General features: G+C 43.0%; 1 protein-coding gene across 2 annotated transcripts in view; it reads left to right on the forward strand.

Moving 5' to 3' along the window:
- The window catches only part of Rpn2 (ribophorin II), a 50,950-nt gene that overhangs the window by 907 nt on the left and 24,896 nt on the right, over positions 1-25,147 (forward strand). For both annotated transcript variants that reach the window (XM_013124091.3, XM_005084596.4), the window contains exons 2-8: positions 1,882-2,075; positions 10,884-10,979; positions 11,819-11,994; positions 18,060-18,135; positions 19,144-19,278; positions 21,291-21,467; positions 24,313-24,434. In XM_013124091.3, coding sequence (XP_012979545.1) covers positions 1,882-2,075; positions 10,884-10,979; positions 11,819-11,994; positions 18,060-18,135; positions 19,144-19,278; positions 21,291-21,467; positions 24,313-24,434 — 976 coding nt within the window. The remainder of the gene's footprint in view (positions 1-1,881; positions 2,076-10,883; positions 10,980-11,818; positions 11,995-18,059; positions 18,136-19,143; positions 19,279-21,290; positions 21,468-24,312; positions 24,435-25,147) is intronic.

The raw sequence follows: 25,147 nt of genomic DNA on the forward strand, positions 1-25,147 counted from the left end.
TGTATTGAAACTGCCTCAAGTTTGAGTCCCAGTTATATGTCTTAGGGCAGGGACAGGTAACTTATGAACCTTATTTTTTTTTTTTCTTTTTTAGCTAGGGCCTAGGGAGCTGGGGAGCTGGGTTCAGTTCTCAGCACTGAGAGAATGGCATGCAGGAGTACTCACTATAGATTGATGAGTACTGAACTTTATAGAGCTCTTTGTTTTAGTATGGAGCTTGGGACTTAGAGGTTACTATGCATCAAACCCAGGGTATGAATTCTACACTAAGCCATTACCTCTACACATACTGACTTAACACACAAAGACTTAAGTGAAACTACTGTACATAGAAGAGTGATTCTGTCTGCATTATGTGTCTTTTCAACATTGCCAAAAGGGGAAAAAAAAGTAGGGGGACCTTAAGATGACTCCAGGGGTTAAGGTTCTTGTCATTAACGCTGTTTGCGCTGTTTGCGAAGGCATTGATAAGATGACCTGAGTCGAGAGTCAGGTAGAACCACATGGTAGAAGGAAAGAACTGACTCCTAAATTTTCCTCTGACCTCATGTGCACACACCTCCGGCCCCAGTTTAAATTCATTTTTTAAAGTGGGTTTTGAGCTCTGTAGTATTGGCTGGGTTTGAGTCCAACCAAGACTGGCCACATGTAAGCTACTGTAGTCCTCAGCTTTCTTCTCCGGAAGGTAATGCCCTTAACGGATTCTAATTCAAATTAAACTTGAGCTATAGGCTAAGGATTTAGGGCCATTGATGTTCATCTTATAGTTGCCTTTTAATGCTTTTAACTTGGGTGACAGCTGATTCACTTTTTCATGACATGGCCTATTCAAAAGGTTCCCTTGTTTTTATTTTTAATGAAAGATAGACAGATGCTGTTTCTAGAGTTTCTTCATGTTCCCTAAGGGAATCATAGATGGGACTGTTTCATTTACTCGGTGCATACCATACCTGACAGTCTAAGACTTGAAAATACTGAGATAAACATGAGAAATAGTCTTTAGCCTCCAGCTCCTAGAATCTAGAGTCGAAGAGCTTATAGTTTAGCAGAGAGGTCAACCCTTGTATTTTTTTTTTTTTTTTGCTGGGGGTGTTTTTGTGTCATCCCCCAGCCCCCAGACAGGGATTAATCCTCCATGTGGCCCTGGCTGTCCTCAAACTCAGAGATCTGCCTACTGAGTGCTGGGACCAAAGGCATATGCCACCACTGTCCAGCTATCCTTTATACTCTTAGTTTCGGAAAATGCAGCTTAGGCACGGTATAGACTTTGCTGGCTGGCTACAGCAGCAAGCACAGTAATGGGAGCAGTAGCTGATACTGTACAAAGTGCTCGTTACAGACCAATCAATATTCTAAAATCCTTTCCCCTTAACTCAGAACAAGCCCAGGGATGACACTTGTCATCTGCTTTATGCTTGAAGAAGTTGAGGCAATTGCTAAGTAACTTGACTGTGGTTCCTGTATAGCCCATAGGCTAGGTTCTTCATTGTACTGGGGCCTAACTCAAGGAAAGCTTCTTAAAGATATTAAGCAAAACACTGAAAGGACACATTATGCAGAGTTGAAGTGGAGGAAAACCTAAAAAGAGTGCTAGGTAGGAAGGAACCTGGCTCCTTGAGGAATAGGCTGGAAAGTGAAAGTTTTTGGAGTGGGTGAGGGAGGAGACAAGATAGAAGGATTCAGGGTTTGTTCTGTCCTGGAGCATGCATGAAAGACTGTCCTGGTAGTTGAAGATGGGGCCATCATTCCCCCATCTCTTGAGGCTCAACCTGTGTTCTCTACCTATTCCCACGTGGTTGGGCTCCCAGACCTTGGTGCTTCATTGTTGGGGCTGTAACTATGAGTATTGTGACATGTACTTAATAGTCATTTCTGTCAAAGGTTCCAGCGCTGTCTTCCTGTTGGCTCTGACGATTGTAGCCAGCACCCAGGCTTTGACACCTACCCACTACCTCACCAAGCATGATGTGGAGAGACTGAAAGCCTCATTGGAACGTCCTTTCACAAATTTGGAGTCTGCCTTCTATTCCATCGTGGGACTCAACAGCCTGGGGGCCCAGGTGCCAGATGTCAAGGTAAAGCTGCCTTTCTTCTGTTCAGTGTTTTAGGAGAACCTTAATCTCCTCACACATTCCTCTTGGATACTTTAAAACAAACTCTTACTGGTGTGAGTATTACTGCATTAATGTAACAATACTTCTTCCAGTCTGAGGTTGTTTACTTAATGTGTGTCCCACCAGTTGGGTGCTTCTAAGGGAAAGGGGGAAAGTGAGTCAGAATCTACTAGAACTATCTGTGAAGCTGCTCACTGCAGCTTGTTTGTGCTTGGTTTGTACACTTCGCCACTGGGCCATCTCCCCAGCCCCACGGCGTGTACTTGTAAAGCACTAGTTGCATGGCTGACAACTATAAAGGAGTCAGGCAGAGGGCTCACATGCATTGGTCAGCGACAGTCCTTGTGTGTGGTAATGTGGACATAGTTTATATGCTTTCTTTCCTTCTTACTCTGTGGCCGGTTGTATGGCCCCTGGTATCCTCTTTCTCTTGAGCCTAGGTTTCTCCTCCTATTTATTCTCTCTGCCTTGCAGCCCCGCCTATCCCTCTCCTGCCTAGCTATTGACTTTTCAGCTTTTTTTTTTTGACCAGTCAGGTATATTAAGTAGGCAAACTAACACAGCCTCACAGAGTTAAAAGCAACAAAAGAATTCAGCACATCTTTGCATCATTAAACAAATATTCCACAGCATAAACAAATGCAATACACCTTAAACTGATATTCCACAATGAGGAACAGCTAAGGGGGTATATAGTCATTACAAAATCATGGTCAGTTAGGCTAAGGCATATTCTCTGTTTCTTGGTTTTCTATGACTTCATAAGAAATTACCATGAATTGAGGATTTGAAAACCACTCATTTGTGTGGCTCAATGAATAAAGGTGCCTGCTACCAAAGCTGATGACCTGAGTGAGTTCAACTCTCAGAACTCGCATGGTAGGGGGAGAAAAGCCACTTCCACAGGTTGTTTGTGACAAAATGAACCTCAGTTTGTCGGGCTTGGCAACATGAACCCTTGCTAGCTGAGCCAATTCATTGACCCTAGTGCTGCTTTTCATTATAGTTTAGTGTGCATCCTTGATTTTTCAGTGTACTTTGATGTGATCTGCTTCTTCCTTGGTTCCACAAGGGTGGAGGGAGCAGAATCGGGGAACAGGGTTCAGATGGCTGGGGGTACGATGGTGACAACCTTCCAGTAAATGACTTTGGTGAATCAGCTCAGCTTTATTCCAGAGTATAGAGAATATATAGGATTGGGAAGTCTGTGGACAAACCCTAATTTGCAATAAGTCAAACACTCCTATTATAAGGCTTTGAATGTGGCAGCAGGGTCCGATAGCAAAGCTCCTAGTGCAAGTCTTAGTCACCATGTGTGCATCAGAGGAAAAGCTTCCAGTAGGAAACTGCCAAGGGTCATGCTAAAGACATGCAGCACTCAGGAGGCAGAGACAGGCGAATCTCTGTGAGTTCGAGGCCAGCCTGGTCTACAAAGTGAGCTCCAGGACAGGCTACAAAGCTACAGAGAAACCCTATATCAAAAACCAAAAATAAATAAATAAATAAATAAATCAGGCATCTAGGCTTAGAGACAGCTTTCTGATAAGGTCAGTTCTCTGGGCCCAGGGATGTTATCCAGATAAGGGCAGGTAGAGCAGGAAGCCTTGCTGGAGGGGAGAGTCTCCCATGTCATCTAGCTTTGGAGAAAGCAGCCAGGCCATAATAGACTGCATCCTCTGACCAGCAAGGCCTCCCAACGCTTTGAGATATTTTACTACATAACAAATAATGAAAGATCTTTATGAGAAGATGTTTCCACACAAATGCCTATCATTTATGCTGTTGCCTTTTTGCTTTCTTTCAAGAGTTTTTGTGGCTGGATGAGGCGATGCATGCCTTTAATCTCAGCAGTTGGGAAGCAGAGGTAGAAAGCTCTCTCAGTTCAAGGTCAGCCTGGTCTGCATAGTGAATTCCAGGCCAGCAGGAGCTGCATATACAGGCCCTGTCTCAAAAGGGGCAGGGATAATCACAGTGTATACTGTGTATTGTCTAGTGTCATGTATTTTACCTAGATTTGTAGTTACTGGTAGAAGAGTCAAGTCAATGCCTTCAGTTATGTCTTGGCCAGAACTGGAAGTCCCTGCCAATATCTTTTAATTTATGTCAGTGCCAATATAGGTCAAGGTGTATGGAGGCAGGAGACAAGACTGAGAACATGAGCACACACTTCTTGGCTTTGGGTATGACATACTCCATCCTGGGCTGGAATCAGTAATCAGTGTTGCTTATTGTGAATTTTTTATGTGCCAGGTATACCTGGTATGTTCTTTTGAGATATCTTCATTTGTCTATATTGTCAGAAACATTTCCTGTAACAGGAGGAAACAAGACCTTGAAAAGGTTAACTGTGAGTACCTACCAGTGAGTCTGAATGCAGAGAAGGTGACTGACTCTGGTTCCTATGGTCACATCTGTGTTAAAGCTTGTTTTTGTGAGGGTTTATTGAAATAAAACCACACCCATTCATACACATGTCATCTATTGCTGCTTCTGTACCTTAACAATATACTAAGTAGTCTCTAGGCTGTCTAGCCCCAAATCCTGAAATAATGACTAAGTGGCCTTTTATAGGAAACATTTGCTAATCCCTACTGTCTGGGATACAGCTTATTCAAATTTCTTTTATGTGTGACTATATTAAGGATGCAGACTTCCTCAGTGTCTTGTGAATCTTGAACATGAATTGTTTTAGCTTGAAAGTAAGTTCACAGGCATCAGTTAGCCTAAACTTTTCATTCTGCTCTGCTTTTCTGTGAAAAGGGAACTATGTAATCCATCTCACAAGATTGTTGTTAGTATAAAGTGAAATCAGATTGTGCCACCAAGGGCCCCTTTCACACAGTAGCTGTAATTATCGTTCTTAATAGTGAGGTGTTTTTGTTCTGTTCATATTCAGGCAAGTTCAGACAATGCCTAGCACAGACACTGTGTTTGTCGTGTGCTTTGATGATACTTCAGTGCTGCCCTGTTTCCTCAAGAGGATGTGGGGGTTCCTGAGGAGATAGCCCTCAACAGCCTGAGGGGCGTGGAGTGGAGCAGTGGCAACTAGTAGAGGTTTTGTATTGTAAAGTGTAACAAATGAAGTTGACTGTTAGACTAATGTCAGATTTTAGTAGGATTGGAATGCGGGTGAAAGGTTTCTGCCAAGAACAGAAACATTTGTGAATCATCAGATTTGTGTTTGAGACTTGTGGAGGAGTGAGGCACTCACAGTGCCTTCTGAGCTGTGGCGTGATTTGGAGATCCATGTGAACTTGAGGTTAAGCACATTCCTCTAAGATGTTCTTTGCTGCTGTTGTGAGTTTGAGGAGGCACTGATTAGGGTTGTAGGTGTAAATTAAGGCGGGGCTGAGGGAAGAGAAGCCAGCAGCAGGTTGAGGGACAAGGATGAATGAGTTTGCTTAAATTACAACATGAACTTTATGAATGCATTGTGGGTTGTCAATTGAGAGTAAGGGATTGTGCTGATGAGATGATATAGGGAGGAGCCTCTGCAAAGTCTGGGGCTTACTAGTGCTTGAACGTTGCCTAGGAGTTGGTGTCTAGGACAGCTGGAGCAGGGTATGGGAAAGTATGATAGGCAGTGTGTACCAAAATAGTGGGCTCAGGTATCTAGCAAACTTTTCAATGAAGCAGAAAATTTGAAAGACTGCCCCACCTATATTGGCAATTTGTCAGTCACTTTCCTCTGTTTCTTGCAGAATGTCTGGCAGTTTCTTCTGTGAAGCAGGAACCCTGAAGGATCATCCTGCCTTGTTTTGGCAAAGTTCAGTGGTCACTTTCCTGTGGGTCCTGCATGTCCAGTTTATACAACATACTGTCAAGCCATCCAGGCAAGAGCAGTAGCTTATCCAAATGGCTGGCTTTGCTACATTGAAAGCACACTCCATAAGGAGTTTCTTCAGTGCCTATCATCTCTGCAGTAAATTGGTGCTGCAAGGAGCAGATGTGTCTCATTGTCATGAAAAGCCCTAAATTAACAAAACATTTTAAGTCCCATATTCTATAGGTCTTTGAAAGGATCTGGAAAAAATATCTAGCATATCTACAAATTTGAATGTTATAGATGACTAACTACTGACCTGTGTTTCTTGATTATCTTAAATAATTCATAATAATAGCTTTCAAAAACTAGAATTTTACCTTACATTTTTAAATGAACTCCCTAGGTACATAACTTAAACAAGAACAGAAGCATATATGCAATATGTTGTAGCAAAAATAACCTTAACTTGGTATCAGTATTATCCTTTAAACAAGAGTAGAAACATATATACCTTGTACTGTAACAAAAATGACCTTAAATTTATATCAATATACAAAAATCCTTTAAATAAGAGTAAAAACATATATACAGTGTAACAAATTGACTTTGAATTTGTATTCATATACCAAAATCCATGCCAATGCAAAATATCTGAGATTAATAGTGGTCTTTTTATCATATACTCTATTCCCCTAAATTGTAACAAATGTCCACCACCCACCAAATAAACAAAAACCTCTCACAACTCAGCTCTTGGGAATGTGGACATTGTTTTCTCCAAACTGCTTCCTGCTGAATATGGGTGAAGGCATTTTAGGATCCCTGAGAAAATTTTGAGATAATGACCAAGTCATAATCTTTGTTGATAGATAGCACCTGTCAAGTTTCAGGTAGTCTTCCTTAATGAAACCAGATCCCTATTGTAACAAATACATTGCCTCTTGTTTCCTATGGAAACAAAAGCAAAAGTGCTTCCCCAAAGCAGTATCTTTTAAATTCCATTTTACAAATAGATTTTTTTGACTTCCATTTGAAAGTTAAGGCATTCTTAAAATATCTGGGCTGGTTTAACAGTCCTTTTAAGTCCAGGTCTCTTAGTAGCTGTCCTTTGCTTTTCAGCAATCAAATTTAAAATGACACAATAGCATACAGGATCGAGACTCCCTGTGTGTTTCCCATCTCTACATGGCTTATTTTTTCATTACTTTCATTCTCTCTTTTGTTTTCTCTTTTTTTGGTTTTAAGAGACAGGGTTTCTTTTGTTTTTACGAGACAGGGTTTCTCTGTATTGTTTTGGAGGCTCTCGGTCCAGCCCGGCCTCGAACTCACAGAGATCCGCCTGCCTCTGCCTCCCGAGTGCTGGGATTAAAGGCGTGTGCCACCACCGCCCGGCTCTAAATTATTTCTTTCTATGACTGTCCATACCCTTTTCTATCTTTAGCCTACGCACATTGGAAGACACTGGAACCTGTTTAGAGGTTTTTCCATCCTTTTACTATGTATCTCTAGTGTCTCTTGACTGCAGGAGCAATCTTTAAACTGTTAAGCTACCACACCTGGGTCCTCCGCATGAACTAGCTGGCTCTGCCTGCGTCTTGGGTCAGGAAAGCCAAGTCTAGAGCTCACAGCTGGTCGGAGGCTCATGACTAAGAACTGCATTAAACCTTTCTAGCTATGGAATCCGATACCTGTGTGTTGCTGCAAGTGGTTTTTACTTAGTTTGCTGTTTCTAGTTTGTATTTAGCACTGCTGGCACAACAGCACCTCTTAAAGGAGCCATGTTGTTTTCCAGTTTCTCAGCCTCTAGATGGATATCTGAGCCCCACGTTGGTAAGCCATTTTGTAGTTCAATGGTTTGCTCTTTTGGCTTTTCACTCTTTTGGTTTGTTGGTGTCTTTTTTGGCCTTTTTGAGGGGCCCACCACCCAGTTCCCAAGTAAATTCCACATGAAGGCTTATTCATTCTTAGTTATGAGTGTCCGACTTTAGCTTGGCTTGTTGCTAGCCAGCTTGTCATAACTTAAATTAACCCGCCTATCTTTTCCCTCCAGACTTTTATCTTTCTTATTATGTATCTTTCCTTTTTACTCCATGTCTGGCTGGCCCCTGTCGCCCTCCTCCCCTTGTTCTCTGGCTCTTCTCTTCCTCATTTCTTCTATTTGTCCTCTTTGCCTGCCAGCCCCGCCTATCCTTGCTCCTGCCAACTCTTGGCCATTCAGCTCTTTATTAGAGCATCAGGTGTTTTAGACAGGCGAAAACTCATAGCTTCAGAGTTAAACAAATGCAACATAAACAAAAGTCATACACCTGAAAATAGTATTCTACTACAGGTGTCTGATTAAGTTTAGGGAGCTGCAAGGAAGGAAGTTAGAAGAAAGTGCAGGGTTTTTCACTCAGGAGGATGTTGGGGCCCTTGGGCCAAAGGGCACAAAGAGTCAAGGTGAGGATGTGTGTGGATTGGTTCTCAGCCTCCAGTTGGTAAGGTTTTCCCAGTTAGAAACAACCTTGGTTGAGCTGCTTTGCTTCTCTATGAACTTAAGACAGTGAAAATGTCCATGTGGAGGGTCATTTAAATCCCCTAGAAGCACTCGGAACACTGTGACACAATTGAAGTGCTGGGAAAGAGGAACATATCACTGTGAGGACCTGGTGCTGTCTTTCCGTTGTTAAAGCACCAGAGGGCAGCAGAGCACTTAACTTTGTATAGAAAGTGGTCGCTTCATGAAGTGACCAGTTTCCTTCTTCAGATCCCAGTTTTTACAAGGGGGAGTATTTAGTTTCTTTCCTATTCCCTCTGGTTCTTTGTTTGTTTGGTTGGTTGGTAGGTTTGTTTTGGTTTCTGAGACAGGATTTCTCTGTAGACCAGATTGGCCTCCAACTCACAAAGATCAGCTTGCCTCTCCCTCCTGAGTGCAGGCAGGGATTAAAGGTGTGCACCACCAGTGCCCTGCCTTCCCTCTCGTTCTTTCAAACTCATTTGTTTTGAGGATCTTATCTTAGTTTTGTTCCTAACATTTTTAGAGAGTATTTTTGGTTTGGTTTGGTTTGAGTTTTTTTGGTTGGAGTGACCCAGTCCTTCATTGAGACATGACCTAATGTAGAATAGCTGTTAGGGAAAGGTACCAGGCGGTTTCACATAATGTGGAATAGCTGTTAGGGAAGGCACCAGGCGGTTTCACATAATGTGGAATAGCTGTTAGGGAAGGCACCAGGCGGTTTCACATAATGTAGAATAGCTGTTAGGGAAGGCACCAGGCGGTTTCATGACTCACCCACTTCTGCTCTCTATTCCATTCTCTGGAGGTACCTACTTTTTCTCTTCTGTGATTTTAGGGATCAAATTCCAGGTCTTGTGCATGCTAGGCAAGTATTCTATCTCTGAGCAACACCCCCCCAGTACCAGAAGCACCCACTTTTGACTGGATTGACCCTATTTTTTTTTTTTTTTTTTTTTTTTTTTTGGTTTTTCGAGACAGGGTTTCTCTGTGGCTTTGGAGGCTGTCCTGGAACTAACTCTTGTAGACCAGGCTGTCCTGGAACTCACAGAGATCCGCCTGCTTCTGCCTCCCAAGTGCTGGGATTAAAGGCGTGTGCCACCAACGCCCGGCGACCCTAAATTTTTGAATAGCTGGAAGAAGGGGTGTTTTTTGAGACAGTCTCTCTCTCTACATAGCACTGGCTATCCTGGAATTCAATATGTAGACCAAAATGGCCTCAAGCTCACAGCCTATTTCTGCTTTCCAAGTGCTGGGGTTAACAGCGTATGCCACCATGCCCAGGAAATAGCTGTGTTTTATACTATCTCATTTAAAATAAATATTTAGCAGTGTAACTTTTCTCCCTTGCAGTTCAGCAAAACAGAAGTGGCTAGATTTTTGTTTTGTGCTCACTGTGTTGGGCACAGTGTTCTTAGGCAACCAGTACTGAGTACCTGTGGCAAGTGCTTTGGGAAGCACAGAGCAAAGTGGGGACTGTGGCCTGTCATGGGATGAGTATCAACAAATGCTGCGTGAGACAGGTGCATCTGAGCAGAGGTGAAGGGAGAATCTCATTTGGCAACCAGGAGACAGGGAAAAGGTGCCTGGCAGAAAAAGTCAAGGGCAGGAAAACAGTTCAGCTGGAAGGGGCAGGAGAAGAGAATAAGATTCTAGGGCCTGAGGTGGGCCCTGCTGATGAAGCTGCCACAGATGGGGAACAAGGGATTACCACTCAGATATTGTGTGCTACGTTGGCAACTTTGGATCTTTTCTGGGAGTGATAGGCGCCATGGAAGCGTTTAATAGTAATGCAACATGGATGCTTTGTGTTTCATAGAGTTTAGTCGTAGAGTATACGGAATAGATCACATGCCTTGAGGCAGTTAAAAAGGACTCTAACAGTCAGGTGAGGGATGACAAAGACCTGCCCTAGGCAGAGACAAGCGAGGGGTCAGTGTCAGTTGGAAAAAGGAAAGGAAGTGGACAGGGTACCCTTAGAGGGGAGGAAAGTCAACAGCAGTTCTCCATGTCCGGTCTGAGTGGTTGGATGCATGGTGATGCTCATGCCTGGGCCAGGAAGTCAGGTAAGAAGAGAAGGCCTTAAAGCCATTTTAAATTGGTTGACTGACTTAGCTTTGGACACATGGCACTGGACAGCCCAGGATACTTGGCATCAGAGGACACTCTAACTCTGCGCTTTTCCACAGGCCACTTACCTACTCAAGTTCCTGTTCCTTTTTCTGCTAGTGGAAGAGCACTGTGACACCTAGCACAGGTCATGGCCAGAGCAGAGCACTTGATAAGTGGCTTCTACCCATCTCAGGCTTGCTGTTCTTGTGTGAAGCCAGCAGTTTGGGGTAACAATGTCCTGTGGAAAGTAACTATTGAAAAACAGTTCTATCTAGATTAATTCATCCGTCAGGCCTCTGTGGATGGTTTAGAGTTTAGTTTTATCCCCTAAGCACTTTCACCTTTCCCAGTCACTGCACTCTGTCACCACTTATCTTTGACTTTCTCGCTTGTTTAGAAAGCGTGTACCTTCATCAAGTCTAACCTTGACCCCAGCAACGTGGACTCTCTCTTCTATGCTGCCCAGTCCAGCCAGGTCCTCTCGGGCTGTGAGGTAAGCCCAGGTTCCTATACTGCCTTTTGTTTATTTATTTATTTGTTTGTTTGTTTATAAGCCGTAAGATATATTTCTAGAGGGTGTGTAATCTCAGATTGTTAGTATAATTTTTAAAAATGAGGAATTATTGATATAGGTTGGAATTCATTCACATAATTTTTATTTCTATAAGAAAATATATTTTCCTTTAAAGGGTTCACTGTAATGGCTTTTAGAGTAGTTTTTCTTACAGTTCTTATCTTTCCTGGGAGGCCTTGAGATTTTCTTTCCTTTCTCCTTTAACATTTAAAAGCATCCAGTGCATCCTCACCTCAGATTCTCGATCTTTCTGTTGAACATAGGAAGAGGGATTACTTTAAATAGACAAGCAACTTGCTATCTTTTGGGAGGTGGGGGAAAGGTTTGTTTTGCTGAGACTTCCACATCTCACCTTATCATCAAAGGAAACTAGGGCAGGAACTGAAGAAGAGGCAGTGGAGGATGGTAACTTTTACTGGCTTGCTCCTCAGGGCTTACTCAGCCTGTTCTCTTAAAAACCCCAGGATCACCTGCCCAGAGGTGACACCACCTACAGTAGTCTGGGCCCTCCCACATCAATTTTTAATCAAGAAAATGCTCTACAGACTTGCCTACAGGCCAATTTTATTGAGGCATTTTCTCAATTGAGGTTCTGTCTGTCCAAGTAACTCTAGCTTGTTTACATTGACAAAAAACTAATCAGATTAGAGGTAGTGTTGACTTTATGAACATTTTATTCTGGGGGTACTGGGTAGACATGGTTTTGGCCCATAAAGTGCCATTACCTGCTCTAACTCTGTCTGCCATTCCTTTCCTAGATATCTGTTTCAAATGAGACCAAAGACCTCCTTCTGGCAGCAGTCAGTGAAGACTCCTCTGTTGCCCAGATCTACCATGCAGTTGCAGCACTCAGTGGCTTTGGCCTTCCCTTGGCATCTCATGAAGTCCTTGGTGCCCTCACTGCTCGCCTCAGCAAGGAGGAGACCGTGCTGGCGTAAGTTGTCAGTTTGGTGTTGGTTCTAACCTGAGAGGGCTCGCTCATTGCTGCAGCACACATTTCTGGACATCTGCTGCGTGCCAGATGCGCTGATAGGTGTGGCAGACACTACCGTGTGTGTTTGCAGTCAGAGGACAGAGGTAATTCCAGGTGTCTTCCTCGGTTTCCTCTTTTCTTGTTTTTGTTTTTTATTTGAGGCAGGGTGTCATTATGCAGACCTCGCTGTTCTGGAACTCCTTATACACACCAAGCTGACCTTGAACTCACAGAGATCCGCTTACCTCTACTTCCCAAGTGCTGGAATTAAATGCCTGGCATTCTGCATTCTGCTTTTTTATTTGTTTGTTTGTTTTTGAGACAGGGTTTCTCTGTGTAGCCCTGGCTGTCCTGGAACTCATTCTGTAGACCAGGCTATCCTGGAACTCACAGAGATCTGCCTGACTCTGCCTCTGCCTGCTGGGATTAAAGGCTTGTGCCAACACTGCCTGGCTTCTGTTTTGTTTTTTGAGACAGGTTGGCTGATGAACTCCAGGGATCCTCCTGCTAGTACTGGGGTTACAGCACACTGCTGTGTCCAACTTTTACATGTGTGCTAGGAGTCAGAATGTGGGTCCTCATGCCTACATGCATGGCAGACATTTACCATTAAGACATCTCCCTACCCCCAGTGACTGGCACTTGAATTAAGGCAGAAGGGCCTGGTCCTTGGCCTTGTGGAACTCATACATTGTCTTCAAGCTGTTCAGGCAGAAGGCAAAGGCTAAGGCAGGGTTAGCCTATCATCATACAGAAACAGGTAGGGAGGCTGGAGCAAGGTAGATTCCCAAAGGACCATGAGACCAGTAAGTTACATGCACTTTCGGATGAGGCTTGGCTGAGGCTGTTGACGGTGGCACTAGGGTTCTGTGAAGAACAGAAGGTTACTGGGTCCCTTGGAGCTGTGAGAAGCAGTGCCTATTGGGCACATGTATTCTCAGGGGATAGCATAGTCTAGAAATCAGATTCTGGTCATCTGCAAAAGGTCCAGGTGAAGAGAGGCCTGTATAGGAATGATTTTACCCCACAGATGAGAGTGTGTGTGTATGTGTTACAGGTACTCCTGTGTGCTTGGGTATGGAAGGCAGAGATTAACGCAGGGATTGCTCCTCAGGTGCACTCCACCTTGTTTTCTAAGACAGGGTTTCTTTCTTTCTTTTTTTGTTTTGTTGTTGTTGTTGTTGTTGTTGTTCTGTTTTTTGTTTTTTGTTTTTGAGACAGGGTTTCTCTGTGTGGTCCTGGCTATCCTGGAATTCACTCTGTAGATCAGGCTGGCCTTGAACTCAGAGCTCTGCCTGCCTCTGCCCCCTGAGTGCTGGGATTAAAGGTGTGCACTGCCACCTTTTTGCTGAGACCCGGTTTCTGGTGGCATGTAGCTTGCCAATAGGCTAAGCTGGCTGACCAGCAAACACTAGGGATGGACCTGTCTTCTTTTTCCTGGTGGTGAGATTACCCACACACACCACTGTGCTCAGCTTATAATTGGGATCCTGAGCAATTTTTGTGGTTATGATAAAGGGATCTGTAACTGACTTCAGAATGCTTGCTAAACTTAAAAGTGATAATATATTTTTGAAATTATTCTTTAAAACTGAAACTTATCATTTAGAACAATAGTTCGTGTTTTTTTGTATGCCTCCCATTTAATTGTAACCTCTGAGGTGGAGTACCTGCAGCCCTGTTGTACTGGCTAGTTTTATGTCAACTTGACGTAAGCTTTTGTCATCTGAGAAAAAGGGATCATCAATTGAGAAAATACCTCCATTGTAGGAAAGTTTGTAGTGTGTTTTCTTAATTGGAGATTGGTGGGGTGGGCCCAGCTCATTGTAGGTGGTGCCATCCCTGGGCTGGTGGTCCTGGGTTCTGTAAGAAAGCAGGCTGAGCAAACCACGGATATAAGCCAGTATGCAGCTATCCTCTGGTTTCTGTATTAGCTCCTGCCTCCAGGTTCCGGCTCTGTTTGAGTTCCTGCCTTGGCTTCTTTAGACGATGAACCGTGATATGGAAGTGTGAGCCAAATAAAGTCTTTCTTCCTCAAGTTGCTTTTGGTCATGGTGTTTCATCACAGCAGTAGAAACCTCACGAAGACACCTGCTAATGCTTTAACATCAGGTTGATGGTACCAGTTCCTCCTTTCAGCACAGTGGGATTAGGGGCTAGAAAAGAAAAAAGTGATAAAGCACTTAACCATGCATCAGGCCTCCTACTGTAGAAACCAAACCAAACCAGGCCCTAGGAATGACTTAGCAGGTAAATCTGCTTGCCCTTAAGCTGAGAACCTGAGTTTGGTTCAGAGAAACCACGTGGTGCGAGGAGAGAACCAGCTCCTACAAGTTGTCCTCCAACTTGCACATACATGCCAGGGCATGCACATGCGTGCACACCCCCAACAAAAAAGCAGATTAGTTCCCAGAATTTCATGAATTGGGGAGCAACAACCAGATTGTTTCTAAACTTGAAGTTTTGTTAAGGGAAGGGTTCATAGTTGACATTCTCATTGTTATTTTCAGTCCCTGCTCATATTTACAAGGTCAATAGTGACATGAGGGCTGAAAATATCTCTTACATGGATGCTTTTGTGCATAATTTGCCTGGTGCTTGGTTCTTGGAAGTTTTATTTTTAGGCTACTTGTTTGTTCATTTGTTTTCTGTTTTTTTGCTTTTGCTTTTTGAAACAGGGTCTCTTCATAGTCCTGGCTGTCTTGGAACTCTCTCTGCAGACCAGGCTGGCATCTAACTTAGAGATCTGCCTGCTTCTGTCTCCAGAGTGGTACAATTAAGTATACACCACCATGCCTGACAGACCTCTTGTTTTTGTCTCTGTTCATAATCCCTTTTGGTAGCTTGCATCCCAAGTTAGCACCTTATAATGTCATGTCACCATGATACTACCTAAACAAACTGACAAAAAAAACCTTCCCATTTCTTGCCAGGAAAAGGTAGGGCACTCTAGAGAATGAGGTAGAGGCAGGCAGATCTGAGTACAGGCCAGCTAGAGTACATGGTGAGACCCTGTCTCAAAAGAAAGAAAAGAAAACCCTCACAATAGGAAGAAGCACAGGAAAGTTAAGCTGCCTCGGAATCAGACACACTTGGCTTTGGGCACCAGGTATGTCCTCCTCCTCGCCGTGGGACTTTGGACAGGTTAATAATGTCTTTGACTTTCATCTGTACAATGAGGCCAACCATCTACACTGTGGGGCAGGTGTAGAGATAGTGAATGTGCCAAGCCTAACTCTGCCTATTCTTGAACACACAGTGCATTGTTCTTGGGGAGCGAGATGCTTCCTTGGTTGGACTGTAGTAATTTCTCTGTTAGAGCCTAAGCTGCAGTACTCACCTGGCTCCTGCGTCTGACACACTGGATGTCAGACTAAAGAGTTAATGAAGACTGGTTGTGAGAGAGGGAGGGCATGTGCTGTCAGTTGGGTAGGCCTGTGTAGGTCTGTGTTGTCTGTGTGGTACTTCTGTGGCAGGGAGCTTAATGCCTCCTCTCTCTTGCACCCTCAGATGTTCTCACACCTGAAAGCAACCTTCTTCTCGTAGGGTCATCCTGAAGCTTAGATTGGCAGGATGCTTCTAATTTTAATGAAGCTAATTTGGCCACGTCAGTAAGGGCTGGTATAAGTGAGGACCTTTTGCAATGGGCCTCTGTGTGTGAGTAGAGTAGTAGGGAGTATCTGTTCATAAATTTGTTTTGAAAAGCAAGAAGTGTCGGTCTGAATGAAGCATTTGAACCAAAAACCTTGAAAACTAAGTTCTGTGAATCATCTGCTGTATATGAGCAGGACAGAGTTGGTTTTTCTCCATGGTAGATTACAGTGTTCCACAGAGAAGGCCATTGTTAAGTAATGAAGCCAGTAACACTTTTCTAAAGCTACATGATTGATTTCATTATAAAACTTTTGAGGTGGGAAGTTCTTTTTTTGACTATTTTAGCAGCTGTTTTTGAGCTGGCATTTAACTTGGGCAGATGGGGAATTTTTTTTTTTTTTTTTTTTGGAAATTGAGGAGTCATTAAATACTCATGGGGCTTCTCTATCTTTAAATTGTGACTCCTCTGTTTTCCAACTTGTCATCTTAATGGAATTAGCTTTCCATGGAGGGAATCTAAATTGTTATGATCTCAACATAAGTAGACAGATTCTTGCTCTACATTACCTGACACTGACTTGGTAAGTGGTGGTTTACACAAAGACTCAGACATCTCTAAGGAAATTCAAGTCTGCCAAGGCAGCAGAGCATTTGACCACCAGGGGGCCTCAGCTTCCCTCATTTTACCCAGAGAAATATTTGTGCTCTCCATCTAGACTATCTAGGTTTGTTAAAAAAAAAATTTAATTAAAAAAAATTACACATGCAAAACTGTCACATTCCACCTTAAAATGTTTTGTTGTTATTTAGGTGTGTGTGTGTAGGCAGGAAGGCACATGCACCATCGTACACATATTGAAGTCAGGAAAACTTTTTTTCATGTGTGACTGAGTCTCTCTCTATAGTCCTTACTGTTCTGAACTCACTCTGTAAACCAGGCTGGCCTTGAACTCACCAAGATCCACCTGCCTCTGCCTCCTGAGTGCTGGGGTGTGCACCACTACACCCAGCAAAATGTTTATCTTATAGAATATACTCTTTTTTTAAAATTTAGTTTAAATTTAGAAACAATCATTTTACATATCAATCCTCCCCCCTTCCTTCTCCCTCTCATCCTCCTGTAACCCCCCAACCCATCCCCTACCCTAGAATATACTTTTAAAATAATAAAAAATATATGAGTAAAACAAAGAATGAAATGCTGATACATGCCACAGTATGGATGAGCCTTAAAAGGTAGGATACTAGGGACTATTTCCCAGGGGTGGAATGCTTGCTTTGTATACACAAGAGCCTGAAATGGATACTCAGCACCTTCCCAACAAGTCGCCTGTTGTGAGAATATCCAGAACAGATTAGTCTGTAGAAGCATGTTGCAGGGTTTGGGGTGGGGGCATCATGGAAAGGAACTGCTTAATGATCTGAGACTTTATTTGGAACTCATGGAAGTGTTCTGCATATAAACAGAGACAGTGGTTGGACATTGTGACTCTAGTGCTACTGAATTCACATTATTTTGAATTTTGAGATTAGGGGGCTTAGTATATAGCTTATTTGGTAGAGTATTTTTTTTGATAGTGGTTCTTGAAAGTTGCAGTGATAGAATGTTTTCATAATGCATGAAGTCCTGGGTTCAGTTCCTAGCACTACACAGAACAGGTATGGTGGTATACAGCTGTGATCCCAGCACTCAGGAAGTAGAGGCAGGAGGACCAGTTTAAGGTCCGTCAAGTTTGAGGCCAGTCTGGGCTACATAAAACCCCCATTTCCAAAAATAAAATAATAAAGTTTTAAAAAATTGAGTAACTAGCCGGGCGTTGGTGGCGCACGCCTTTAATTCCAGCACTCGGGAGGCAGAGACAGGCGGATCTCTGTGAGTTCGAGGCCGGGCTGGACCGATAGCCTCCAAAACAATACAGAGAAACCCTGTCTCGTAAAAACCAAAAAAAAAAAAAAAAATTGAGTAACTGATGATTCATTTTAATAGTGTAAAGTTATAGTTCATAAGAATTAAGTATATATTTTATATGTATTCATAAGGTTTTACACATAAAATGGTTAAAAGAAAACAAGAAAGACTTATTTAAGACTAAGTCTGTCCCTTTTCTCTCCTAATGCCCGAGGGTGTGTCACTTGCAGATCTTGTAGGAGGACGCTGGTAGCACAAGTGGTAACTATTAAGCATGTGTTTACTGAATTTGTTCCTTGTGTGCTTTAGTCTCCTTTTTAGAAAGTTGCTCCAATTCTGCCCAACAATTTACAATCGTAGACCACATGATACTCCTTTAGTCTTGAGTAAAAAAGATAGACATCTGAAAGGCAGCCAATTTCAGCCTAGCATAATATCCTGTACAAGATAGAGGGTGTCTTCAGGCATGTTTCTATATAGTTAACTAAGTTTTAGCCTCAGTGCTCTACTCTTTACCTTACAGAACGGTCCAGGCTCTGCAGACAGCATCCCACCTATCACAGCAGGCTGACCTGAGGAACATCGTGGAGGAGATTGAGGTATAAATCTTTCTCCAAATGAGTCTCTACGCTCCTGTCTTGGACACCCTTTAAGAAACTCTTGTAAATAGACATGACTGCTTTCTTATGGCCAACGCTTTATCATTTACATCTGTATCTGTTAAGTCCAACATGCTTCTGTTCTTTGTATTTAAGCAGTATGTCCTAGAGAGAGCCTATTTGCTAGGCTAATATTGGCCACAGGTTGTGGAACTGACAAATCTAAAACTCATGCTTCTCTCTACTTTGTAGTTGTAGGCTCTGAGCCTCAGTTTTCCTGTACGATGGTTTCGGGGCCACTAAGGTTAAAAGAGCCCGAATATATTAACTGGCTGCCTGTTGAGTGGATACTATGGGTGGGTTTGTTTTCTTTGTTGAGACCGTCTCGTTATATAACTCTATTGGTCTTAAAGTTGGCATCTTCCTGCCTCACTTCCTGAGCTAGGATTTTAAGTTGTATGCTGCCGTCCCTGGCTCACTGCAGTTTTTACTATTGCTCAGTCCTAAATCCGAGATACTCTGTTCCTTGGGTCACCCTCAAGATCTGTATAGCCAGTGATGGTGGGCGGTTCTGGCAGTGTGGTTGCTGTGTGCTTCACAGGCTCAGTAACCGCCTCATTCTGCTCCCCGGAGAGCAGTGCTTTCTCATCTTGTAGAGCATTGACTGAAGGAAAGTGCTGCGCTTCATAGGTGCTATCCCAGTGGGTGCCACGGCTTCATTTGTGTCAAAAGTGCTGTGCTTCCTGGCAAAACTGCAGCCGAGACCACTGCTGTGACTGCTTCAGTGCTTTGGCTCTTAGGCTTTGGCAAGAGCACACAGAACTATGGGAAACATATTGCCAGAGCTGCCAGAGACTCTGCCTGTCTGCCCTTCTGTGGAAAGTACTAAGTGGTTAAGGCAGTCTTCGGGCTTAGTGAGATTTCTCAGAAAGGCTGGGGTGACAGTGCTTTGTGTATGTCGTTCCTATGATCTCTGTGTCCCAGTATGCCTCCATTTTTTCATAACAGGACCTTGTTGCTCGCTTGGATGAACTTGGGGGCGTGTATCTCCAATTTGAGGAAGGACTGGAAACCACAGCCTTATTTGTTGCTGCCACCTACAAGCTCATGGACCATGTGGGGACCGAACCATCCATGAAGGAGGTGCCTGTCTAATGATTCTCAAAGGCTTTATTGAGTTTATCTTTCAAAGATAGCTGTTCTCAGGGTGGGGGGTGTTCAGATCATACCTCAGGGTGGTGTTATTCGTCATTTAGGGTAGGTTTAAGAATGAGAAGTAGAAAGGTGTAATGCCTGTACTATGAAGCTGATAGTCAGTGTGACAGGCATGCTATATAAATTGTTACACCTGCTTACATGAAGCGCTTGCATGCCATTAAATAGGGGTAAGGTGAAGTATATCACCCTGGTTTGCTCTCCTTACTCCTCATGACAGCCTCTTCTGCCTGTCTCCTGCTTGCTTTCCTCTTTGCAAGCCCCATAGAACTAGCTCCTCTCAGGAAGTACCCTGGACTTCAGAATTGCCTGTTCTCCCTCTCCCCTTCATCCTCAGCAACACTAATTCCAGTCATCTCAGCCACTGGATATAGTTCTTCCTGCTGTTTCCCGGAGAAGCTTGTGTGTCTTCCAGATACTGCCAAGAATGTGTCTTCCAGATACTGCCAAGAATGGCTTTTGTTTGTGTGGAGGGGGCTGGGGGTGGCTTTTAGGAAGAGCTTCTTAGCCTAAATGGTTTTAATTAGGATATGTGTGATAAACATTTTTAAGTACAACCTCTCTGTCCCCTGTGTGTGAGGTTACCAACCTTTAGTCTAAAGTACTTAAAAATACAAGTTCTGATACTTAGATTTTTAGAAGAAAGGTTTGAATTTAAAGCAAGACTCACATTTCTTTTATTATTATGCAAATGTCTTTATGTAACCAGCAAACAACATCTATCTTGGGCAGCTAGAATTAATTTTCTAGGAATTTGTTCTTATCCCACATTCTGTCCATTATGTCCATTCCTTCTTCCTAAGGAGTGCTAGAACTACGAGGCTCCCTTTTCACTTCTGTCAGGGTGAGCGCTGAGGAATGCAGGGTCTTCCGGTACAAATTACTTGGTGGTTTTCTGTATACCTTGACACAGATGGACTGCCGACTCTACTTATACAACTTAAACTTTTTCTTGTTTTATTCCCAAGCTGTTACTAACCAGGTATTTGGCTAAAGTAATTTTGCTGTCACTGCTTTTGACATAACAATTCTGGTGAATAGTCACCCATTTTAACATGTCAATAGCCTACTGATGGAAAAATGTAATTGGTACAATTACAGAAAATTATTTCATGTCGACTGTGAATAACACTGTCGGGAAGAAGGGCGCCTTCTTGTTAGATGGTAGATTTTAAAGAACAAAGCTGATTGAAGTGGAAAATGTCTCCTCCTAAGCAAACAACCTCCAGAATTGTAATCATGCCTTTTAGGGCCACTTGTTTTAAAATTGCTTTTCATTTTTCTCTTTTATGCAGCCCACGAGTTCTTAATGGAGACTTAGATTTTAGTTCCTTTCTAGTACACACTTTGACCATAAAGTTTGCCCTTATGAATACAAAATTGGCCCATTTTATTGCTTCAAGAAAGGTTAGGAAGGAAGGTAGTTTAGCTGAAAGGGTTATGGGAATTGGGAAAGAACAGAATTTCTGTGGCAGGGCTTTGGGGCATTTTTCCTTCTTTCCCTACCTCTCTCCCTTCTGTGCTATATTTGTGTTTATTTATCATGTTTTAGCCTCAGTTTCCCTATTTAGAAAGCATTTAATCTGTCAAGGTTTTGTCATGATTTGAGGTAATTTGTGTAAAGCAACTATCATGGCCTGGTATTTAACAGATGGTTACTGTTACATGAATTTTAGTCTCCACTTGCATTTATCAGTAGTCAGCTGGGGTAGTTTGCATAATAACCTGTCATTAAAGGATTAACAAAATGAGTGAATTTCCATTTATAATAGATTGAATTAAAAACTATCAAGCTCAAATTTAATGCAGCATTTTGCTCCCCTCTAATCCTCTGTTTGGATTAATGCTGGACGTCCTGACACACAAGGAGTGGTGTAGGGGTTGGGAAGCCCTCTAGGTGCTGCACAGGGGAGCTGAACTGTGTTTCCCTTTGCTCTCAGGATCAGGTCATCCAGCTAATGAACACAATCTTCAGCAAGAAGAACTTTGAGTCCCTCTCAGAAGCCTTCAGTGTGGCCTCTGCTGCTGCTGCATTGTCCCAGAATCGTTATCACATGCCAGTGGTGGTTGTGCCCGAGGGCTCTGCTTCTGACACTCATGAACAAGCTATCCTTCGGGTATGACCTCCCTGTTCAAGATTGCCATTCTCATGCTGTTTCTAGTACAAGACTTTGAGATGTGGTATAGAGCCAGTTATAGCTCCCGTGAGGATGCAACAGTAACTATACATGGGACATGATCACTGGGGAGCTTGGCACAAATCCTTTTGAAGCTACTAAGAAGTGGAGGTTGGGGGAGGGGCGCACACCTTTAATGCCAGCATTCTGGAGGCAAAGTGAGTTTAAGAACAGCCCAGGCTACACAGAGAAACACTATCTGGTGTATGTGGTGGTGGAGGAGCTCAATGGTTAATAGCACGTGTTGCTCTTGCAGAACTTGAGTTTATCAGCAGACACCTGGCATCTCAAGACCACCTGTAACTCCATTCCCTGGGGGATCTGAGGAGCACCAGGCAATCCTATGTTACACATATATACATGCAGGCAAACATTCATTAAGTAAAAGTAAACAAGTCTTTTAAAAGAATAATAAAAAAACTTTTTTCCCCTTGAAAATTATAAATAGCATGGACTTCCAGTAAGTCAAGCTCAAGAAAATTGCAGTCTGGTCCATCGCTCCAGGTGTAATCTTGCTCCTAAAATCTATTTCTGGAGCTAGAGATAAAGATCAGAGGTAGAACATTTGCCTAGTATAGGACTAAATCCCCAGGACCACAAAACCATAAGTGTCACTGTAACGATAAACGGCACACTTGAGGGGATAGGTAACTGTTTATTGTAGAAATTACTTACAAGAGAAAACGGGCAACCAAGGTGAGTCAGTAGCTTTCGCCACAGAACCAGAAGCCGAAAAGAGAGCGTGTGTCTCTCCTTCAGGGTCTTTTACTACCACCTCTGTACACGCCTCTAGCCACGCCCAAAGTGGGCATGGCTAGTGGAGCAGTCCTAAAGTCTCCTACACTTAAGTAAGTTAATACCGTGAATTTTTGATGAGTCTGTAACTGCAAGGTAGAGTAGTTGTCTGCCACATGCTGGGTGCTGGGTTTGATCATTGGCTTCATACATTTAAAAAGTAGTAATAACATTATTTCCCAGTTACAGAATTTTCCAGATACGTTGTTTTGTTTAATTATTTTGTGTATGTGGGTGTTTTGCCTGCATATATGTCTGTGAACTACTTGAATACCTGATGCCTGAGGAGGCCAGAGAAGGTATCTGATTCTCTGGAACTGGAGTGGTTATGAACCACCATTTGGGTGCTGTGACTTGATCCAAGTCCTCCAGAAGAGCAACAAATGCTCGCAACCACTAAGCCATCCTTTTAGGCCCCAGACACATTATCTTAAGACAACATTTAATTCTCAAGTAATTCTGATGCTTCTAGTCCATTGTTAAGTATATGCTTCTTCCTCCCTGTTGCTGATTGAGTAGTCCCTCTACTCATGGGCCTCCCACACATGGCATTGAGCATAATCTTTTTGGTTAAGTCTTTGTACAGAGCAAATGAACAAATCTTAAGTAACCTAGAATTTTCATCTCAAATGAAGCATCTGTTGCTGTTGTTTATAAACCACTGATAAACTCAGATCACTATAGTCATCATTCTGTTTGTATCGGTGTTGAGTTCCACCGGTCTATAAGTTTGATTTTGATAACTTTCTATGAAGGTGCCCCAGATTTCAAAATTGTCTGTCTCCTTGGTACAGATGTGCCTTTCCAACTAAGAGTAGGCTGAGCCATAACATTATTAGCATAATTCTTTGAGTTAGGGTGGAATTCAGAGAACACAGTGGGGAAAGTATTGGCTCTGAAGTGGATACATACGTATACACTCAAATGACAGGTCTATAAAAGTGACTCATTGGGTAACAATACTTGCCGTGCAAGCATGAGAACCTAAGTTTGGATTCCTAGCACCCATGCAAAAAGATCATATGCACTAGTAATCCAAGCACCAGCACTGGGGAATAATAGCTAGGGAGACAGGAGTATCACTGAGGCTTGCTAACTGAAAAATGGCAAGATCTAGGTTCAGTGGGAGACCCTGTCTCAAAGGAATAATGTGCAGAGCAATAAAAGAGGACCATTGTCCTCCTAAGGCCTCCAAATGTGTATGTGCACCTGCATACACACACCCACACATGCACATAGGCAGGCATGCAGGCACAAACACAGTAAATAAATTACTCCACAATCCTTACCCCAACATATTTTTCTTACTAATAATTTTGGTGGGTTTTTTGTTTGTATGTTTGTTTTAAGATATTATAGAAGAGTTGATAGGACAAGGGTTCAAAACCAAGAAGCGATAAATTGAGTATGGTGATACCTGTCATCTTAACATTTGCCAGGCTCAGGAAGGAGTATTCCTTGTTCCAGAGCATTCTGAGTTACATAGAAAGACACTGCCTTTTAAGCAAAAAGGAAATACAGCTGTAAAAGCAAGTGAGACATGTAATCTTGAGAAGTTCGGGCAGGAGGATCCCAAGTTCAAAGCCTGCCTGGGCCTTGGAGTGATGATTCAAGACTAACCTGGGCAGCTTAGAATCTGGGCAGCTTAGATATTGCTCAGTGGTAGAGGTCTTGCCTTACACACACAAGGCCCTGTACTATGAAAATAAACAAGTAGAGGCAGCCACACACACATGCTCATATACACAGTCTCTAAGTTCCTCCAATGAGGTGGTTGGGCAGGATCATCTGAAGGCTCATCCCCAGCTGTGGCATTCTATAATCTGTTTGGTCTCTGGTAGGCAGCCGACCAAAGTCAGTGCACATCACTGAAGGAAGGTACTTGTTCTGCAGAGCTGGTTTCCTGTAGATAAACTGCCCCAGAGGCCAAATTCCTATTCCCTCGGTCTTTGTTCTACTCATGTGCGGTTTGTTTTGTTTGACTTTCTAGTTACAAGTCAGCAATGTTTTGTCTCAGCCTCTGTCTCAAGCTGCAGTTAAGCTGGAACATGCTAAGTCAGTGGCTTCCAGAGCTACTACTGTCCTGCAGAAGATGCCCTTCACACTTGTAGGGTAAGTCTGGGACATGAAGATCTGTGCAGGGCACCAAGCTCTGTGCTTCAGACCAGTAACTTTCAATCAGTGCAACAGATTCCTTCATAGGGGTTAGGCCAGCCTGGTCTACAAAGAGGGTTCCAGGCCAAAACCTGAGAGAGGGAGGGAGGGAGGGAGGGAGGGAGGGAGGGAGGGAGGGAGGGAGGGAGGGAGGGAGGGAGGGAGGGAGGGAGGGAGGAAGGACAGAAAGAAAGAAAAGAAAGAAAAAACCAAAACAAAACAGATTCATAGGGTCATAAACCTCATTGCCTAATGTATTACATCCTAGAGGAGAACATTAGAAAGAGATTTCTAAAGCCAGGCCATTTTGCACTTAATAGTTCATTCTTGTCTCTCTAGTGGGCTCTCTGTCTTGTTATTTTGTACCTACTTTTAAATTCAGTATTTTTGTCTGATATATGAGTACTACATTTTAGAGAAATCAGAAAGCATCTATAATTCTACTACCTGGAGATAACTACTGACACATTTTATGGTTCTTTTTATCAGTCTTTTGACTATGAATATAAGACTATTTTATTCTTTAGATTTGTTTATTCTCTGTGTGTTCTTTGTTTGAATGTGTACATATGTGTACTACATTTGTACCTAGTACCCACAGAGGTCAGAAGAGGGCATTAGAGCACCTAGAACTGCAATTACAGATGGTTGTGAGCCACCATGTGGATGCT

This window comes from Mesocricetus auratus, unplaced genomic scaffold (genome assembly GCF_017639785.1).
Source record: "Mesocricetus auratus isolate SY011 unplaced genomic scaffold, BCM_Maur_2.0 Super-Scaffold_100028, whole genome shotgun sequence".
NCBI classification, from domain to species: domain Eukaryota; kingdom Metazoa; phylum Chordata; class Mammalia; order Rodentia; family Cricetidae; genus Mesocricetus; species Mesocricetus auratus.